General features: G+C 46.2%; 1 protein-coding gene across 2 annotated transcripts in view; it reads left to right on the forward strand.

Annotated features, from left to right (window-relative positions):
- The first annotated feature begins 2,739 nt into the window (after positions 1-2,739).
- FGF12 (fibroblast growth factor 12) overlaps positions 2,740-21,484 on the forward strand; it is a 145,383-nt gene continuing 126,638 nt past the window's right edge. The window contains exon 1 of one of the 2 annotated variants that reach the window (XM_059822623.1): positions 2,740-2,827. In XM_059822623.1, coding sequence (XP_059678606.1) covers positions 2,740-2,827 — 88 coding nt within the window. The remainder of the gene's footprint in view (positions 2,828-21,484) is intronic. The other variant, XM_059822624.1, reaches the window with a different exon arrangement.

Genomic DNA, 21,484 nt, shown 5'->3' on the forward strand with positions numbered 1-21,484 from the left:
GCAGAAGTTCTGTCAGTTCAGTACCTGTTAAGCCTAGATTATCAGCCTTGCTGGAAGGTGATGGAAACTCCCCAAAGAATGGGGGTTATTTTGTTAGTGGTTTTGTGGGTTATTCTGAGTAGATTTTCCAAGAACAACTGTATTAGTTTAATGAACAGAGGTCTCAAACTTAAGCTACCTGTTGCATTCTCTGGGGTTTTTTTTCTCACAAACATCTGTATCGTGTCCGATACACTTGTCCTCCGATGTCCAAGTGATAATGCCTGCCTGTTCCTATGCTAGCTTAATATGTATAACATCTAAGTGCACCTCTCTCCTGGTAACTGGTGCTGCACTTCAGTACGGGCATCTTTAAATCAGAGCCCCCTCATTTACAGCTCCACGTTGGCTGCTAAGCAAGGAGGGCACCTTGACTTCAGATCTCACTGTACTGTCCTTGATCTGCCAGATCCAGAATTGTTCTCATCTTAAACATGCTGCTGATGCATTTGCAGAAAGAGGACTATTATTTTTTTGTGCTATTACAGAAGTACCCAAGAACCACCGGTTGTGTTCTAGGGCTTCACTGTGCAAACTACTTCTGGCCTTGTTCCAGAGGGGCTACAGGCTTGCTTGCTGATCCTGTATAGCGGAGAACTGAAGGACAGCTATGGGTTAAGCGGAGAGGTAACAGCTGTAGTCTAAGGTTGGTACCTGCCCTGACATGGCACAGTAGTTTTCCATGATTGCTGTAGAGCAGGTATTGCTAAGGAGTGTAGCTGGAACAATGATCCTGGGTAAGACGGGCAATGTAGAGAGGAGGGAGAAGGGCAGTTTCATTTAGCTTTTTGCTGTGACTTGGTGCATGTGCAAAGTCCTGTGTAAAATAGCTTATGAATTAAGACATATAAAGTGATGGTTTTCAGCATAAGTCACAGCAGACAACAAAAACTGAGTTTAGCGTGGATCCCAGGGATTAGTTATTAATACTTTGCATCCTTTTAACAGTCCTGAACTGTATGCTACTGGCTTTGCTTCTAGTTAAGTGCTGTTCTCAGTGTATGAAGTAGGGTTGACTGGAAAAGAAGAGCTTCCATTTCATGAAACATTTAGCATTTTAGCTGTTTTTCTTTTTCCTATTCTAGACAAAAACAGAAACTGTAGGGTGTTTACTGAGGGCATGAAAGACTCCAGGTGCTCTCACAAATACTGGTTTTGCCACAATCCTCAATAGACTCTCACACTATAACAGCATTTCTTTTGCTATGCCTGGTTTATGTGTCTTGGTACTCTGATCTCCTTGTATTTTATAGCTTTTAGTGTTCCATCCTCATGGGATTCCCAGTGACCGAACCAGTGTTGCACCCCATATCATGACGACTGTGCCTCATTCTTTTTGTTTGAACTTGAGAGATATCCTACTAAGTGCTAACAACAAAGTCGTCATCCCCACTCTCACATCCCTGCGGAGTGTTGGTGAAAAGCATGTTACATCCCAAGTGCACTCTCTAAAAAAAACTTCCACCTCATGTGCTGGTCTGAGAAACCCAGACACTTTTGCCAGTTGCCAGGAGAAGCAAGAGCTTTGAAAGGTGGTGCTTGAGTAGGTAACCCTGGTAGAAATTCACCCTGGTGCAAGGTTCATATGTGTCCCAGGGGCATCTGACTTTCAGTGGAGCATTGGAGTCTACTCAGGTGCAAGAGTTCATTTGAGAGGTTTTTGTATGTACCATTTCCTCCGAGGAGCCTCCTATGCTCTTGTGCTTTCCAGCCGTGTGTAGTGGGTTTTGCGCTGGGTAACTTCATTAATTGAAGACAGCCCTAAGGAGAGCAGCTCTCCCCAACCTTCCTTGCATGTGAAATACTGGCCTTACTTTTCTGTGCAGCACAAAACTGAGCCTGGACTTAAGTCTGTAACCGCGATGGTTTAAAAACGGGTAAAAAAGAATGAACCTTCAGCTTCAGTGGAGTGACCTTTGCAAGAGTTGCCTTAGGGTCTGCAAGTGTAAATACGGAGCCTTGCTCGTTTAAAGCGTGTGCTGATAGGAACACCCCTGCTTCTCGGCAGACGCTCCTACTGGTGATCTAAGACAAGAGGTGTGTCTTCCTCCCAGCCACGTTGCAGGTCCCGTGGTTTCTGCCAGCCAGGGAGCCCCGGAGAGGCCGTATTCCGTGCCCCCTGCACGTGGTGCCTTCTCTCGCTGGGAATACCGCGGCGCACCGAGCCTGCCTCGCCCCGGAGACCACCCCCGCTGCCTGCGGGCGGCCCGGACGCGGGGCCGCCTCCCTCCCTCCCCGCCGGGACTCGGGCAACTTCAGCGCGGCGGAGCCCTGCGGGCCGCCGGGACCGGGCTCTCCGCGGCGGCGGCGGGAGCTGCGGGGGGAACGGCGAAGAGCCTCCGCCGGCGGAGCGGCGCGGCCGGGCCTGACGGCGGCTGGGGGGGTCCCGGCGGCGGGTGCCCGCCCCGGCGGGGGCTGTGCCAGCAGGGGGCAGGGCTGGGAGCCGGCCGCTCGCGTTTCTAGGGCTTGACGTCCTTCCAGCTAGCCCGCCCCCCTTCCCGGCACAGCCTGCCCTCCCCCAGCGGAGAAGTCCCGAGAAGTGGCGGCGGGGTCCCCCACCCTCCCCCGGGCGCGGCGGGGCCGCGGCGATGGGCCGGGAAGTTTGGCGGCGAGGGGGGCCGGCGCCCCGCCGCTGAGAGCCGGCCGCTCTGGGGCCGGTCCCTTTTCCGAGGAGCGGGAGGGCGCCACAAAGTGAAATCCATGAGGATTCTGGGGCTTCTCCTGGAGAAAGGCTCGCATATGCTGCAGTGTCTCTGTGGAAGGCGCCTGAGATCCAGCCACAGCCCAGGTGGGAAGCGCGCGTCCTTGTCCCCGCCGCCCTCGCCTCCCCGCCCGGCCGCCGCTCGGGCCGGGCTGGCCCCGTTTCCTCGCCTTCCCCCCCCGCCGCCTCGCCGGCGCCGCGCACAGGTGGCCGTGGTGGGCCGGGCGCTGTCCGCGGTGCTGACCCCACCGGGCATCCCCCGATCCCGGATCCCCCAAACCCGGGTCCCGTCCGTCCCTAGGTGCCCAACCCGTGGCACCATCCCCAGCCTGGACCGCACTCCCCCGAGGCCTCCACCCCACCTGTGTCCCCTATGCTTCAGCAGGATCCACACCCCACCTGCAGCCCCTACCCAAACAGAACCCCTACGTGGGTCCTTCTTCCACGTATGGATCCCTGCCTCACACATGACCCTCACTAGTGTCCCCCATCCCACCTGCACCCCACTTCTCCACATGGGACCCTTGTATCTCCCACCCCATCTAGGCCCACAACCATGGTCTCCATTACCACCTGGTCAAGATAGGGATAACCTTCCACAGAGTGCCTACGGCCCCGCACAACTCTAGGGTTGGGCCCACTGTAAGAGCTCCCTATACCTTGTGTTTGTAGTAGCAATGTTGCAATGTTTTTCTCGTAGAGGGAGTTAAATGCGTTTTTGAGTGGGGATGCCCCTAGAAGCAAGGGGAAATCCCCAGCTGGGGGGCCGGGAGACTCCCAGCACCTCTCTCAGCTCCCAGCCTGTCAGAAAGGGAGCGTTGCACCAGGATGGGGAGTGCATGGGGTGAAGGGCTGAAGGATATGCTTGATCTTGAGCTGTACCTGAGCACTTTTTGAAGAGAGGAATGAGTGTACGAGTGCCTTGGTTTAATGTGGCACTGCCCCTGAGTTTTAGGGTGATCTTGCTGAAGCTTTTTAAGTGGTGTCTCTGCAATTTCTTTTGTGCTACATGTGTTTTGTGAGTCTGACTTTCTCTTTCTACAACACCGGGTAAATGCCTGCGGAAAGAAACCCCATGTTATTATTATTAAGGTCTGCAGAAGTTACAGCACTAACCCTACTGCTTTGAGCTTAACTGGGTTTCAGTTTCTGTTTGGCTTTTGTGTTGATCTGCTTATTGAACCCTGACCACTGTAATCTTTGGGTACTGGATACTGACAAGGATGTCTTTTAGAGTATTGTTTGCTAATGCTTGTGCTGTTTCCTTGTGTGAGATCTTGGTCCTAGAGGAGAAAAATTTCCATGCCTCCTGCGCAAATACTTGGTGTTGTCCATTGAAGAGAAAGGCTGTGCTTGGCGGAACACTGTTGCTGAGGTAGCCTGGATTCCCTTTTGGTCTTGCTAAGGAAAATTTATTAATGCTTATAGCCACCTGTTTATGCCTCAGTATCCCTTTCCCTCCCACGAGACTCATGTGTGCAAGTTGTTGACTGACTGGCTCATGGCAATAGGGGATGTGCGGGAAATCTTTGAGAGAGTAGGCTTGGCTCCCTTGAAAGTATTTCTGCCTTGCTTTGAAGAACAATAAGATAAATAAATAGAACAAATTGTGTCTGTGCTTGGAAGCATTATACATGTTGTTCTCTTTTCAGTGAAAAACTATATAGGAGTTTTCTTTATAGTGCTATGTGTGAATGTTTGTTTTGTGTCATCTGGAAACTTGGGGTAGTAAAGAGTACCATAACCTACTGGTAAAAATGGAGTGGTACTCAGGCCATAGGGCACGCTAGGCTTAACTGCAGTGAGCCAGAAGCCGATGATAGTGTCCTAATAGTTGCCCTGCTGAGCTGGTTTGGCTTTACTGGTGGATCCTGTGCTGAAGCGTGTTTAATGTATATGCGGTGACTGAATCTTTCCTTATCTCCAGCTCTGATGGAGTGATACTGAACATTGTATAGTCTTTGTATTTCATGATGTTATGCTATAAGGAGGCAGTCCATAGGAATGATCTCCTATCGTTATCTCCAACTGACTTTGTTCTCCAGGTACTAGCCCCATGCTACCACAAGCCTGAGCACTCCACATGTGGTCTGTTGCTTTGAATCAGGCTGCTAAAATACGTTCCCTCTTCTTGGCTGCATTTGTTCCTTTTCCATTAAGGTTGGGTTTTACGTTCTTGAAAAATGTACAATAAAAATGAAAGCTTCCACCTATAAACGGGTCATTGTGGGCTAAGCCTGCTGGAGGAGATACCTCCTTGCTACTTCTTCGAAAGGTGAATATGCCTCAGGAGATAGGCATATACTCCTGCAACAGCCCTAAAGGTGTAATGCTGTGCCCAGAATGGTACTGTGGGGGCTATGGCAGTTAGAGATGTAAACCAACAAAAGGATTATAAATCATAGGAGAAGAAGGACCATGGAAACATGGACTACAACAGCGGTGGCATAGGGTGCTGTGAGCTACTTACAAGCCCTTGATCCTCCGATCTGAGGAGTTATCCTGATAGTAGGTGGTTTAAGCCAAACTATCAGGCACTTTCTGCACTTAAGTTGAAGGACAGATTGACCAAGCCCCTTGCGTTCCTCCTATGTTTTCTTTAATGCAAACAAGTCATAAGGATATAAGCACATGTTTAAAATCAGATTCATTAAAGTCAGTGTTGTGCTGACTCAGAGCCTTAGACCACTTCTTATTCTGACAGAAACTAACACGTGATATATAAAAGAAAAACAGTGAAATATTGAAGATAGTTGTAGACTACTGTGTAGCTCTGTTGTGAAGCTAGCAAAAACACTAGGAAGATTTTTGTTATTGTTATGCTAAGACCTCCCACCTTTTTAGTCTTCACTAACTGTAGCCTGTTGTTTTCTTATGCTCCACTTCTGAGGTCTGCAGACACTTGTCTTAGGCTGTGGCAGGGGCAGGCTTCTTTGATTGTTTGAGCAGCACCTTGCAAAATGGGGCTTAATGGATCTCCAAGGCACCACAAAAGTGGAAGTAATTCATAACAATACAGAGCAAGAGATTTTTTCCTAGTCCTTTGTGTATTTCTTTGCAAGTATTTTAGCACAGGTACTTCATCTTCCAGGTACTTCACTTGTTATCTTAGTTTCAGAATATGTAAGTGGACCGATTGTATTGTATGTGCAGAGATATTTCTCCTCCTGATGGTACAATCATAATTAATTTTGTTCAGTGTTTTTTAGTTAATTTATTTTCTCTGCTAACACCTTTTTCCCCTTGGCTTTGGAGGTGTGGTTTGCCAGTCTGGAATTTTTTTTTGCTTTTGCCTTCCTAGTCAACGTTATGAAATAGATAGCTACTACGTTGTTAAGTTTGAGGCAAACATCAGATAACGATTGTATTGTTGATATAACTGTGAATGGAGTTGTGAAAAAACATTTCAGGTGACCTGTACCTGGTTTGCAGCCACTTTGATGCAAAAGGTCCTGTACCCATAGACTACTTTAATAGCAGCATGGAGATTTCTGCTAGTGGGTGTTTCAGTCTTCCTCCATAAGGACTTCTTATTTGGCTGTATGAGTGGGTTCTGTCTCATGCCTGTTCTGCCCTTTGTTCCTGTACAGACTCTGCTGTGGGATGCATCGTTGCTAAAACCACAGATATTTCTCACATCATCACATCAACTAGCAACAACATTCGGCAGCAGCGCATTTTCAGCTTTATTTTCAGTAGTAGAGGCCTGGTTGTATCCAGAGACTGATCTATTCCCAAACATTCAGATAAGAGTACTTCTCAGTTTAAACCCCTATTCTGTAAATAGATGCCTTCAGTAGAAATTAAGCTCATATTGAAAGTAAACCCTGAATTTGGCTTCCCTGGGACTCTCACACTGGTAAAATTTGGAGATGCTCCTGGACATATGCTGATTGATACTGGCTTTATGGCAAATTAAAACAAAAATGTCTGGCACAGTAGGTCTTCATATTTCTCTAGACATCACAACACTAAGTTTGATATTTGGGGCAACAGGAACAAGCATTCTGTCTAGGTAGGCAGGGTCAGATTGTGGCTCTGCTATTAGCCTGTCTGTTACTGCCAACACACATCTTTGCATTTGTCCTGAGACTATTTGGGGCACTGTCATAACGTGTCTGCAGTGTCTGCACGTGCAAGACGTCTCATCTGCAGACGCAAATGGAATCACATGCATAAGAGGTACAGTTGCATATTCAAGATGAGCATTTGGCTTATGAGCGGAAGAGGCATTCTTGATTTGCTTGTGCAGTGACCTATACATCCATGTACACTTTACTCACATACGCTAGTTCTAAAAAGTTTTCCCACTGCTGTTTATTCAAGTAGATAGGGGGTTGTAGCATATAGCAAGTACTGTACAGTCAGCTTCGTGTTAATGGAAGCAATAGCTCTGTGTACGTAAGTGACAGATAGTAAAACTTGCAATTCCTTGCTGAGTTTAGGGAGCACTGAGAGCCCTTCTGGTCCGTCACAATTCAGAGTGTGGTATGTGCATTGCTGGTGGCAGATGGGAACAGTGATTTAATGCCACTGAACTGGAGATGGGAGTGGGTCGCAAGGCTGAGAAGCAGTGATGTTGCACTGGGTGTCATCAGCACTTTTTCCTTCCTGCACCAGGTCCCCTGCCTGCCATTTTGTGCCAATGTTCAGAGCATGTCAGTGTTCCTGTGTACATTTTGCTCAGGCTCCCTCTTCCTGTTGTGTGTCTTTGGAAAAGTAATGCTTGATGACCAGTGGAAATTAAGTACCTGTGCTGTTCTGGGATAATTCCTATTGTTGATGCTCGTACACCAGAGGAAAGAATACCTTTGTCTGATTTAGTTTAATTCACCTGGGAAATGAATTCAGCAAAACTCTGAAAAATCTTTTTTATTTTGTAATAGGAGCACTCCTCTAGGGTATTATTCAAGAATAGCTATAGCATTTTAAATCCACACTTTCCTTGATTCTGAAGTAACCTTCTCATGTAGACATATGCTAAGCATCTCTTCTGGAAGCCCATAGTGCTTGTGCATCTTCGTAAAAAAATCTATTCTGGCTGAGCTAGAAATGATGGATTTGATAGAGTTTTTATTCAGTGAAATTGCTTGGTTTCTATCATACAGAAGTTCAGAAATACATATTATAATGAACTTAAAGTTATACGCATATAACTTTTTAAAGTACTTACAGCCAGTTCTGTGTAGTTATGCAAAGGAAAGTCTTTTATATTATGTAGAATTTTATTGTTCAGTTTGCAATAAAATATTTCATGGATCTTCAAAAGCAAATGCGAGTCCGGGGACTCCCTGGGTATAAGGTGCTTTGGCAATGCATAGTTGTCAGCCAGATGTCTGGGCTTACAGAGCTGGGCGTCTGGAATTGCCAGCTTGTCACCCAGTCTTCTGAGTCTTGAAACTTGTCTGGGTCCTATCAGAGTGTCACTGATATCAATCATATTTGTGAAATGCTTTACTTTCAGTGAATGAGCAAAATAAGCTTCATCCGAATTTTCTTAAGTAGCTGTAATCAGGGTGATAAACAGAACTCTGAAGCAGAGGTTGGCTGGTTTATGGCAGTTCTCACCTGGCGGTTTACATGGTTTTGCAAAGGAATAAAATTTAAGTTCCTTCACTTCCCAAACTAAACCAAGGAAGAAAGAAGAGTTTGTCTCAGTTTAAACACTATGTGCAATTGTGACACATTATGAACTGTAAGTCTGAGTGGGAAATGTCAACCAAGAGTTCAATGAAAGATTTTTGCAGCTTTTCCATTGGTTTTCCTGAATAATTGTATACATAAAATACTGTCTTCTGTGTTACTGTTTTTCCAATTGAAAAGTAACAAAAGAATCCAGGTTCATAAGCAGGTATTTAAAGCTGACGACTTTCAGAGCAAATGCTTTCAGCTTAAGAGCTGTGTGAAGATCGTTAGGTCAGGTCCACTCAAAGACCAAGGAGTATTTCCGGAGATAGGTCTCAGTTCAGCGAACCGTCTAAGTGCACATTTAACTCTGCGCATGCACCCAGTCCCATTTTAAGGTGATCGTGTGCTTAAATACTTACCAGAATCAGTGTTTTAGATGAGTGGTTTTCAACCTTTTTTAACATGTATCATCCCTAAAATTCTTTCTGTTCTTCCTGTCCAATAGGTCACTGATGGTAGGCTTGTTTTCTGTTTCCAGCAGACCCCTCTGGAAGTATTCATGGCTATCAGTTCCCAGTTGAAAAGCCCTGTTTTTTAAAGAAACTCCAATCCTACTGCTTGCTTTGTGAGAATGATCTACTTCTAGCTTACTGAACTTTGGCTCCAAACCAGTCCACTTCTCTTCCCACAGCCCTTTCTGCTGCTTTCCAAAAGTAACCTGTTCCTTTTTTACCAAACTGATGCTAGTTGTAAACATTTTAAGCCAGGTGGTACAGATATCATCAACAGTTCAGCAGGCTCTGAAAGCTAGATGAGATTGCTTACTCGATGGTAGTACACAAAGCTTTCAATTGTATGAATAAATGTTTGCTTAAAAGGCCTTTAAATAGATTTTTCCCCTTGGAGGAAAAGAGATGTGTAACATTTAATAATAAAAATAGCGTTTCTTCCTGTAGCCTGAAATGGCATGGAAGGAGGTAATCATGTTTTGTATGGCAAAGCATTTTTCTAAATGGCATGTTTATGCCTTTCTAGTATTGTGGCTGCGATTGGCTGCTGGGCCTATTTGCATGTGCTAAATTGCAGTCCTGGAGATCTGTGAAAACAACCCAGCAAAGCCAATCTCAGCTGGGAGCATGGAAGCTGCTGCTAATTTTGTGATGAGCCACCCACAGGCCCAGCGTGAGTCATTATCATTGTTTTGTTTTCCAGAAGTTGGCACCGAATGCTACCAGGATTCAAAGTGTGGATTATCTCTGGAGTTGTATTTATTCCCTCATAGCTTTGTTTGTTCCAGATAAGAGGAAAGAATAGGAAAAAAATCCATTCTGAAAAACATGAAATAATTGTTTCCTTATCAGGGTCCTCTTCCTCCTTTAATGTGCATTCACAGCCGTTTGCTCCCTTGCAAACTCGCTTGCGCGTAGCCCAGCAAGGATGCTGCTCAGTCCTAATCAGCTTGCTTTGTGCCACTGAGGGGATGGGTCGGCAACAGTAAGTACAGTGAGATGAAGCGACTTGACTGAAGTCATTGCTTGGCTCTGGCAGAGCTGAGATGGGGAGTTTCTGCTCTCTGTTCTTGTCTGTGTCCTGCTAGTTTCTCGGCAAGTCTTTTTCTAAAGCCACAGCTGTGCATGCGACCAGCTGGGGCATCCCATTTGCTGTAGGGAAATGCACTGGCCTTATCCCCGGGGTCGTAGGCTTGATACCCACTTGCTGAGGTTGCTGGTCCTCCTGGAGATAGGACAAGGGGTTGAGAAAACAAGAAAATCCCCTGCCCTCTGCTGGGATTGTGACAAACGTAGTCAGTTTGGTCCCAGTTTTTAGGCCTTCTTCCAGGGTGCCTTCTCAAACAGACTTCTTTGGTGTGCCACTGACTGTGCAGGTGTACCTGCAGGGACCATGGGCAGGATGCAGAGGGAGTGCTGGGTCCTTCAGGACCAGGAATATGTGTGTGTGTGGAGGCATACAGAAGCATGGAGAAGTGTGTTAAATGCAAAGCTTGGATGTACAGGTGGTGGAGAAGACATGGACAGTGTGGGAGGGCTACATGAGCATGGGAGTGGAATAAGGAGCTGAGAGCAGCGAGGAAGAAGGATGAAGGGGGACTTTTAGTGAAATGGGCTTAAAAAATGTAGCTAGACACACTGTGCTTTCTTTGTAGATAAAAGTGCCCAACACGGTGCTTCCTGCTCTGCTTTTGTCTAGTGACTTTTCAGGATGGGGAAGTCTGCTGGGAGGACCCAAGGTGTGCTAGGAGGGAGGGACAGGCCATAGCAGTCTTTCTTACGGGGCTTGGGGTGGAGGTGGACATGTTTAAACAGAGTGTTCAAACTGGAAAAGCACAAGGATCAAAACACTCCCACAATGACAATACTCATGCATCTCTGTGATGTTGGTGTGTCTACAAATGACCACTGGAAAGGTATTGCCAAGTTCTCCCTGCTGCAAATTCCTTCTCAAGTTCTGGATTTCCTCTTTTGTTGCAATGTGAAATGAAAACCAAACCAAATAATAATGATTATACTGCTGGTGGGATTGGGCAGCCAACGTGCTGCCACTGCATTTCTGAATTCCTGTGACCTACTGTTGCCATTGTTTATCCTCATTCATGGTTGTTTTTTGCTGGTGGAGACAGCAACTTTTCATTTTGTGTGTGGATAGCCCTGATACAACAGGCTCTGGTCTCTTGCAGGAGCGTGCAGACCACGGACTTTTAAAAACAAAATCAAGTAGCAGTCAGAGTGTGTTTAAGTGTGTCTGACCCTACGTGAAATCGCAGCAGTGAAATTAAAGTGCAGACCCTGACAGTCTGGGACACCTTCCTATGTCCCAGTGCACGGTGCTCCCCTTGCTCCCAGCTCTGTGCGCCCAGGCCCTTTACTTACCTGCTTCTTGAGTTTAGAAATAGCTTAAGGTACTCCAGGTCGTGTATTGGTGAGGCTGGAGGGACTCTTAGATGTTGCTTTTGAAAGGCTGATTTCCCCAGGTATTTACATTCTGTGCAAACAGGGTATAATCTTTGTAAATATTTGTTTGGTTGATCAGACAAATATGTATATAAATATGCATGTATGGCTCCACATCCTGCTGCTGCGCTCAGGCATTCCTCTCAGATAACTGGGATTTACCTTTTATGGATAAGATGAAACTTGGTTTGTTTTTTCCTCTGTTTCTGCATTTGCTGGAGTTTCTGTGATGAATCCTGTGCTGTTCTTACACTTAACCTGAAGAGGCAGTTCTGGGGATATAATTCATTACTCCCAGCCGCTTGCAGGCTACTCAGCAAGTGAAATGTGCTTTCCCTGCCTCCACCTAGCCTGGTAAATGGCTGACACACATCTTACAATGTCTTGCTGGAGATCTCTAACTGCCCTGCAGCTCATTCACAGCACCTTGGCCAGGAAGGTGACATTGACTTTGTTTTTTAGGGTTGGTTTGGGGTTTTTCTGGGGTTACAAAAGGTGAATTGGAACAATCAAATTTCTTCAGATGGTATGTCAAGCACAAATAAGAAGCACAGTTAAGTAGGACCATGTCCTTTTCTGAGGAAACACTTTTGTGAATGAGTTTTGCACTTGTTTGGCATTCCCAGCAAGTGGTGGGTCTTGCTAGAGCACTCCCATGAGAGCCTCCCTCCTGCACATCCACAGCCCGTGCCTTTTGAGTCGATACTTCTCTGTCTGACATGCTGGTTGGCAAGGCAAGCTCCGCCCTCAGTGAGGGATCATCCAACCTCCCAGAGAAGGTCAGGAAACACAGTTTATATATGATAGTCTGCTAAATGTATAAATACTCAAAAAAGAGCCTTTTCTTTGTTGACAGTGAAAAAAACAAAACCTGGAAGAAAGATCCAGACAGGCACACTGCTTTGCAAAGTAGCCAAGCATGCCTCTTGGGGACTGTACAGGCACAAGGTGGACCCTGCACCATGGGGAGAGCTCATTGCCTACATATACATTCACTGAGGAAAAGGGGTTTTAATAAGAAAATCCTGTTTTTACAAGGGTCTGGCAAGGCACAGAGAGAGAAATGCAGAGTCCTGAAGTGTGCTGGAAAGGCAGGTATGGGTCTGACTCCCGCCCAAAGCAGGGAGGAAGGGCTGGGTGCATCCCCCTTGCTCAGCCTGGAGGCATCACTTCTGTTTCTCTCCTGTCTCCCTGCTCACTCAGGTGAGCTCCAAACTCAGTACAAGTTTCAACCCCACCAGCCTTTCCCCGCTGCTTCGTTGCTCCCACACTGCAGAAGGGAAGGACAGCACAGTGCTGGGGAGGAGAGAAAGGCATCGCATCTCTGTTATTTATGGGAATGTTCATTTGGCTGGGATTAAATGTTAGAGAGGAAAGATGTGCTTGCTACTGAGTGAGCACTTGTTGCCCCACTAACTGCCAAGGGACAGTCATCTGCTACAGCACTTCTATAATTTCTCTTTAAGCCTTGAGATCAGGAGCCAGCGTGTCTTACCCCCTATTTCAGCCTCACTTGATCCACAGCACTGTTGTATTACAGAGCCAGATCTTCACTGGCTTTAATATAGACCGGAGAGCATTGTTTGGCAAAAAAGAAGCCTCTCTGAAAAAAGTAACCAAATAAAAGACATATGGAGGCAGCGTCAATTCACAGAAAAATATGAGAGCAATTAAACTGGGCCAGAATAAACTGTCCATCTAGCCCAGTATTCTTTCTCCATCCACGTTAAACAGATAGAAAAAAAGTAAGAAAACAGCAATATGATGTGTCCCCCAAATGCTCTCCCAGCTGCTAGCTATTTTCAGCTTAGGAACTTTTCTGAGTCAGACATGGTTCAATGTACTTAGAAATTCTCAGTGGATTTCTCTTCCATGTACTTGAGCAGACTCCCCTTGAGTTCACATACATTTTTAGCATCATAGTGTCCTGTGGAAAGGATTTCCCCAGACTTGTTGCATGAAGAAGCCCCTCCTTTCCTTTGTTTTGAACTTCGTTCCTGCTAGCTTGGGTTGCTGCTTTCCTGAGATCTAGTACTGAACGAGCCAGTGAATAACAGATCCTGTCCTCCTCTCCTGCCACTTTTGATTTTGTGGACCTCAGGCATACCCCTCCTAAGCTGTCTCTCTCACGTTGTAAACAGTTTTTGATCTTTGTTGCCTTTCTCTAAACCATTCCCACTTCTAGTAAGTACTTGTTACAATGAGAGGTGCACAACAGCACGCACAAACTATAGCTTGAACATTGGAGGGCTAAATGGGAAAAATTAACTGAAACCTCTCGTGCTTCTTTCTACATTTTTTTGCTCCTAAATGATTTTCTGATTCTTATGCACAAAAGGGAAATATTTCTGGGTTTACTGGTGGCTCGGCTTTGCTGTTCATGGTCTTCCCTGTGTTTTCTCCACTCTCTGTAGCTGTCAGCTGCATGCCCAGCTCTCCAACAGAGGCTGAACTAGGGGAAAGTGGTTGCACTGTCAAACAGCCCGTCTCTGCATTACACTTCCATCAAAAATCTGAAGTAGTAGACATCTTGCTCAAACCAGTTTGCCACGGAGGAGAAATGAATCCTAGATAAATCCAAGTCCCCACAATTGCCTAAGTTCAGTGTGTCCACAACGAGAAGTCCCTTTCTGAAGAGCAGCAGGACCTGAGCCAGACTGGCCTCCATGGCATGCCATGTGCGTGGCACTTCCCACCCTCACCTGGCAGTGCCTGCTGACAAAAGTAGCTCTTCCATTTGTTTTCTGGGGCCATAGGCAGGCATCTCACTCCTTCATTGCCTCAAGCACAAGAAAAACAAGACAAGACATCTGTTTGCTTTGCTTCGATTTATGATGGACCAGATGGGACCCTGCTGCCATCCCCAGGGGCTCACAAACAGTGGGGTCGGTGCAGTTGGAGAGGTCACAGTTGTCTTGTGGGGTGCAAAAAGGAGAGCAGGCTGGTGAATAGGCTGTTACAGCCAATCAATGAGTTTCTGTGTGTGTCAGTCCCTACAAGCCTGTGATTAAACTGGTATCTCAAGCAGCGTGTGGACACAGCCTCAGTCAGCCATTTAGCTGCATCAGGAGATGGCCATGCCGAAAGCTATGTGTGTGACAAAGCGTGAGGGATCACCTTGAGACACATTTTCATCTTTTGGATGCTTTGAACTCTGTTCTGCCTGATGAGCTGCGGTGGCGGTCGGCTGCCTCCAGACCAGAGCAAGAGTGGGGGAGCTGGTTCTGTGCTGATGTGAGATGGTGGGGCAAGGGGCGAGATGCTGTCCCTCCTGTGCAAATCTCTGCAGCTGACCTGGGCTTGCCCCACAGCCAGAGGAGAGGAACCAGAGTATCTGGGGTACAACTGAGATCCTTTGTAGTACGTATCTCCTGCGTGGTGAGATGAGCTGCACCTTAAACCCCATTCATTGTATTGACAAGATCTCCACCAAGTGTAGGGGAATCCAGGGAGAATTGCTCAGTCTGACATTTAGGCTGTGGGCGTCTGCATGTAACTCCACTTCCACACCTCCTTCTGTCTTGTTGCTCCATCTGTACGATGGAGACGATACTGCCTTCTTTGCAAGGTAGCTGTGGGACTAACCCAGGACCTGTACGGACCACTGAAGAACTGTAAGTTTCAAAGTAGTTTACTACTACTCTGTCTGAACACTGGAACTGGAGGCATGGGTTAGGATTTTAGATGTTTAACAGAAGATGCACCATTAGAATTTTAGAGTACAGTTGAGATTCCGCATTTGTGCTTTAAGAGGCATTTGAGACTCTTAACCATTCAGTAAGGTCCCATTAAAAGTCCATGCATTATAAATTTCTCATGTGAAAGTTTTTAAGGTTCAGTAGGAATGCAGCTTGCCAGGGAGAATATGTTGGCTGCCTGTTAAGCAGGTGAAGGCAGTTGCTTTCTAAGGGTTAAGTGTGACCTGTAAGCCAAGGCCTGCGGGGTTAGCAAGTGGCCAGCCAGCAGCTGGGATAGTGCAGTGATGGATGTGTGGACAACAAATGCCCTGTCCTTCCATCCCTCCAAAGAGAGCCTTGCTCAGTGAATGTTTCTAACACTGAATCAGCAACAGCACTGGTTTTAAAGTGCTCAGAGTTACGGCTTCTGCACACTAAATGTTAATGGAGATGTCTCAGGAGGCAGATTTCAGAGAAAACAGGGGTTTGTGTGTTGTTTGGGACTTGCTTATCCTCTCTACATCACCTGGAGCAGCGTGCTAACACATAGGCAAAGTGGGCTGTGACCTCAATCAGCTAGTTAGTTTTAAGCTCGTGCTTAACTGATTTGCTAAAACTGTGCTTATTCAGAGAAGGAAAGCAGACTGTATTTTCATTGCTCAAGCTAGGTGAATTATAACATGTAAGTGATTTCAATGATGAAGGGGTAAATTACGCTCTGAAACAATTATTTAAATTTCCATAAAGAATATTAGTAGCAGTCAGGATGTCAGATGGTAGATAGTCATGTTTATACTTCGATAATAGCCCCTTCAAAGTTACTTGAAACACTCTATTGTGCATTTACATTTTTATCTCTGTATTTTTAAGATGAGAGGAGTTCATTAAACCAAAGTCTTTTTATGGCTTGTGTCAATAGAAAATGTTCTTTTAAATGTTCAGAAAGAATTGGTTACAGAAGTGTGGGAAAGATAGGGAAGAAATTGTTTTCCTTTCATGTTTAGTATATTCTTTGTCCTTTTGCTTTTTGATGACTAAACTGTTCTGTATTTGCAACTGAAAACTGTTGATTGGAAACTCTTGCGAGAGTAACACAAATGGGGCTTGATTTTGAAAAATGCATCATGATTGTTTGCCTAATTTGTGTGTGCAATTAGCCATGATTGCCACTGGAAATGGCCATCTGAGAACAGGCTTTTGGAGATTTCTCTCTTTTTCTGATGTGTTTTCTCTCTTCTTCTTAAGGTGCCAGCTTCTATGATGTCTAAATATTACCCATGGAAGTTTAATTTGGTAATACGTTTATTAATCTCCTTTCATCTCTTACCTCTCCACTTTCAGATGTTTGTTAAAAGGCTGAGGATGATTATACCCTTCTGCTTCCTTCTCAAGTCCACTTGATGCAATGTAAGAGACATTCTTTCATCTAAGTGGTTGATCTTGCAATTTAGAGAGTCAGATCCCACTGGGGTCTTTATAGATTCCTAAATGGCCATAGTAACATTTAAGCAGCTTCCAGTCATGCATAAAGGATTATGGTTCTCATCTGTCAAGTCTCTTACTCACTCCTGAGGAGACCTGTGCATGCAGCGGACATTTGTTGGTGACAAGGTGGGATTTTTTGTTTTGTTTCACTGTAAATACGTGATGAATTAAAAAGGTAAGATAGATGAGTCTCTAGAGTATTCACTTCAGGGAGGCTGAGAAACCTGGTTCAGGTTAGGGATTTGCAGGCACATTCAATCTTTGAGCTGACTTAGAGGTTGTTCTTGTAGGAGCATGGTACCAAGGCTGCAGTTCCTCAGCGGCTTCACTGCCATGTAAGAGAGGGGGACAAGCCTGTGCTCCCATCGTCTGTGGGCATATACTCCTAATTCCTCCCTAAGCTGATGCTAGTGCTGGGTGGTAAGCCAGAGCAGGAAACAAACCTTTTTTTTCCCCCCCCCCAAGTTATTTTTGATAAGGTTAATTTTCAATCAAATCAGCCTTACCTGAGTCGTCATGTGGCCACACAAGTGCTGCTGCTGTCAGGAGGGAAGCAGCAGGAAAGGTGTAGCAGGAGGCAGGGAGAGGAATGGGTGGAATTGCCCCTGTTAGCAGCTACCCACTCTTATCTGGGTTTGAGGCGATGGGGCACTGCCCCCCTCCTGGTGACATTTGCATCTCGTTCATTGCTCCTGAAATTTTCTCCATCTTGAGATACAAGTCAAATCTAAAGATTAGGTGCCTCTCCCATTTTGGGACGTGGCTCAGACCTATAGTTGCAGAGGTGGGAGAGCCACGGCAGTGCTGCGGAAGACAAATATCCCCTGGATCATTAATCATGGGATGGAGAGCACACTGGCTGATTGCTTATTGGCTGTGGTCTTTCATTAAGAGTAGACTCAATTTTCCCAGTATCGACAGCTGTCTGATGGAGGGGCCGCGCTATGTGGCAGGCACTGAACTGCCGAAAGCAAACACCCAGATACAGTCATACGTCAAGAATGATACAAGCAGTGTATTTCCTTCTTTTCTTCTGTGCTCTCTCTCCTTGTTGAGAATAAACAACTTCTAGGGATGAGATGTTAAATATGCCAGTCCTGGCCTGTCTGCTAGCTAGGAAATGCTGGGATGTTAATGTACTTTAAGTGGCGAAGCTGGTTCTTTTTTGTCCTTGCTCATGCCTGGGTTGGGACTGATTTAATTATAGAAATGTAGTACCGTTGCCAAAAAGTCCCCCAAGCCAAACAAAACCTTTGTTTTCTTCCTGCCCAGTGCTTCTGATCCTTCCCAAAGCACAAACATTTATTGTGCTGTGAGGAAGAACTTTGGAAAGAAACAAGCAGAGCATGTTTTGCCAGGAAGCATCAGTTTTTGCTGGCCCCAGCACTGCTCTTCCCCCTGCCCTGTCCAACCAAGAGCCTTCTCCATCAGCACAGCTCACTCAAGCATCTTTCCTCCTCATTGAGAGCTGCTCCAGCCCCTTCCAAATGTATAATTATAGACATGAAAAAATAAACTTGTTCTTATTCAGCACCTGATAAAATGGTGACTCAGACATTTTCATTTTGCATTGGAAATGCAAGTTCTCATGCATTCAGAGTGCTCACCAGCACGCCATCTGAATCTTAAAAGGAGCTGTGTCTGCTCACTGGAAAGGCAAAATGGTCACAAATGCAAAAGGCCACATGGAGGCTTTCATAAGTAACTTCATTTGGCCCCGTGATGAAGCAGACCAAGGTCACTTACTGGTCTCTGCACTTACCCTTGCAATGTAGTTATCTCAGCAAGGCCCTGACCTGCATCTAGCAGTGGGCTGTGGAGATTTTACCTTCATATATTTTTCCGTTCCTGATAGTCAAGATAAATATCCTGCCCTATATCAAGGGCAGCCTGCAGTGGGTTTTGCCAGAGAGACCCCTGCTAAGGGGATCTATGTTCTGCCAGCTATACAGGAGAGCAAAGCAACTCGGTGTGTGCAGGGAAACACTGTAAAAGTTGATACTCGCAGCCCCTTGCTGTACCCACTAGACAGCACTTGCGCAGTACCATTGCCTTAGCAGGAGGGAGGTCTGAGGCATGGGAGGTCTGAAGAGCCTCTACACTCCTGGGTGATCTTCTGGGCAGTGGGACTCCTCACACTGCAATGTCATGCTTCAAAGAAAGATGCCACATAAAGCAGAAGAGCAGGAAGAAGTCTTGGAGAAGGCAATTCCTGGCTTATCCCCGTGGCAATTCCTGGCTTGTCCCTGCAGACAGCTTCATCCAGGCTTGTGGAGGATTTACTTAAGCCAAACCTGCACACAACTGGTGGGGCTTCGTATAGGACTGCCCACGTTCAGCTGTGTGACCTTTTGATGCATTGGCAGTCAGGTTAAATGCACAGGAACAAATGAGAGGCTTGAACCAGGCCAACCTGGCAACTAGGAGCTCTCTGGCCACTGGGGCTGCATGTCCAGCCCAGCATTTGAGATGCATAGTGGAGCAAAGACATCTGATCAGGTTTAGGATGGCCCTTGTGAACAGGGTGATGACACCCTGTTCCTAATATAAATATGTTTCTGTGTTGTGTCAGGAGATCACTGGTATACAGGCTAGAAGCAAGGTGCTTACTGGAAGACATAAATCTTTCTAACCAGAGTTATTTTTAAGCTCAGGGCAGGCAGTGCGATGAATCCCATCCCATTAGGGCTGGAGGAGTGGCAGCCAGCAAGACAGGCTCTGGAGCATGAGTCCCCTCTTCCTCCTGCCTACAAGCCCGGTGCTGTGTAAAGTCCGTCCCCAGGCTGTGACAAGAGTGAAAGGATAACAGGGGCAGCAACTGAAGCAGCAGTGCCCTGTCTCTGCCAGCCTTTGTGAAGGAGGGCTTGAAAGTCCTCCTGGTAAGCTGGGTAGGTACAGCATGTTGTTTAATTTTGGTTTAGAATTAATTTATTAAACGGTGGTTTATTGTATGCGTCTAGAGCAGCCAGGGTTGTAGGGTAAGTATTTACACAGAACATGTTCTGGGTTAAGAAAAGAGGCAGTAGACGTACAAATATATGTTTTTGCCCTTGCTTCTACCTGAAGGTCCCTGAGGATTTTGCTGGAATCAATTATTTCTTATATCCCTTCTAGACATGATACTTTTTAAAATATTTTCATATAACTCAGGAAACAAATGCATCTATGAGGCAAACCCCAAGTCCATACCTGCTTCTCCTCTGTTTTGTGCCCAAACCCAGCACCTCCTGGCAGCTTTTCACAGGAATATACTGAACCAAACCCAAATTGGTGGCTAGTCCCTCTTTCTCCAAGCATTTACACTGGCATCAAATGCTGATGTAGCTGAGTAAACAGGACCCCTCATGGGAAGGACTGTAACATCTCTGAACATGAGCCAAAATCCTTTAATCATAAAGAGATAATCCACTAAGTAATTTGAGCCCAGCAGTCTGCAGGGCATGGAGGATGCTTTCTGGCTTTGCTCCCAAAGATTTAAAAAGTTCTCTAGAAACTGCTGCCCCAATGAAGGAAGCAGAGGGGACAGCCAGTAGAAAAAGACATTTGGATTTGGAGGTTTGTTTTTTCCCCGTGATAACGTAACTTGCTAAGTAAAAAAAAAAAAAAAAAATCTTGCTTTGTTCTTTTTTTTTTTTTTAGTCTGTTGGGGAAAAGTTGACATTTCTTGTAGAAAGAAGGATCTTTTCATAGGCTATTTCCTACATCTAATTCTCCTCTGACAAAATGTGGGTGCGTTTTTACTGATGAAAAAGTCTTTCCGTAGATGTTCAAGGATGTGGAAGCAGTGGTGCTTTACAAATCACACTCTGTCATGAAATGGCACGTGAGCATGTATGTATTTGTACATGTGTTCCCAGTGCCTGGGGTGAGCTCTCATCAGCTGTGTTATAAGCCCAGTAGCATTAGCAAAAACACCTCCCCAGCTTGGGCAGGGAGGGAGTATGCTTTGGAAGGGCAGGAGCCCAGGGTATCCATCGTGCGGTCCAGTCCAGGCTAATGGCATGCAGGCGATCCATCACTGTAGCTTGTGATATGGAGCTGTGGTAAATCTGTTGCTTTGGCTCCAGTGATGAACCACAGAGTTTCCTCCTTGTGTCTGTGAAGTCAGATGGGGCTCACAGTTCATGATCCAGCAGCAGGTGGGTAGTCCCTGGTCCCTCTACAGACATGTCAGGTCATCATGTGGGCCTGACCTACACAGCAGTTCAAAGGAGGTTTCTGCCTGTTGCAGGGCCTAGAAGGAAATTTGCAGGCAGCCTTGCAGGAAAACTACATTGCAGCAGGATTGCCATCTCCTTTGAACAGCACATAGGATGGAGGAGAGGTTTGTCAGTGGCCCAGTAGTAGTATGTTTGCTAGACTGTTCTTGCCAGATGTTCTTGGCAACCATCTGGATTCCCTTAAACCTCTCACAAGAGGCTGATAATGGGAGAAGGGATGGAGACTTGGGATGGCACTATGGTGGGGTAGGGCCTCCCTTGACCCTGAGCATTGCTGCAGTCCCATTAGGAGAGCAGGGCATGTTTTTCAGCAGGGACCTAAGGGCTACCTGGGAGGAATCCCACCTCGTGGTTACAGGAGAGTCCTTGCTGTTCCCCTCTGTTAGAGGGGTAGAGGCAGTTGTGGTGCTCAGACCTCTCTCTGTTGAAGGCTTTTTGTGTTATGCTGCTTTGGGTGATCTTAGGTCAGCAGTGACAGCCTCCTTGGAAGCTCTGTCCCTGAGACCTAAGAGCCCCTCATGGTGCACAGCTGAGACCTCTAGCCTGGGACTCTGCGTCACCTCTCTCCCTCCCTTGCCTTTGTGAGTAACGTCTCACAATGATGCTGTCTCCTGGAGTTCCCATTAGCTGGAGTTGTTCTTCTCCCCATCTTTCTTGTAGTAGTAGTTCTTTTTTTTTCCTTTGGGATGTTTGCACTGAATTTGGGGATGTGCAGAGCAGAGATTTGCATAATTTGCTTTAACCTAGCTAGGTCCAGCAGCAACA

This window comes from Gavia stellata, chromosome 11, assembly GCF_030936135.1.
Source record: "Gavia stellata isolate bGavSte3 chromosome 11, bGavSte3.hap2, whole genome shotgun sequence".
Classification (NCBI taxonomy): Eukaryota; Metazoa; Chordata; class Aves; order Gaviiformes; family Gaviidae; genus Gavia; species Gavia stellata.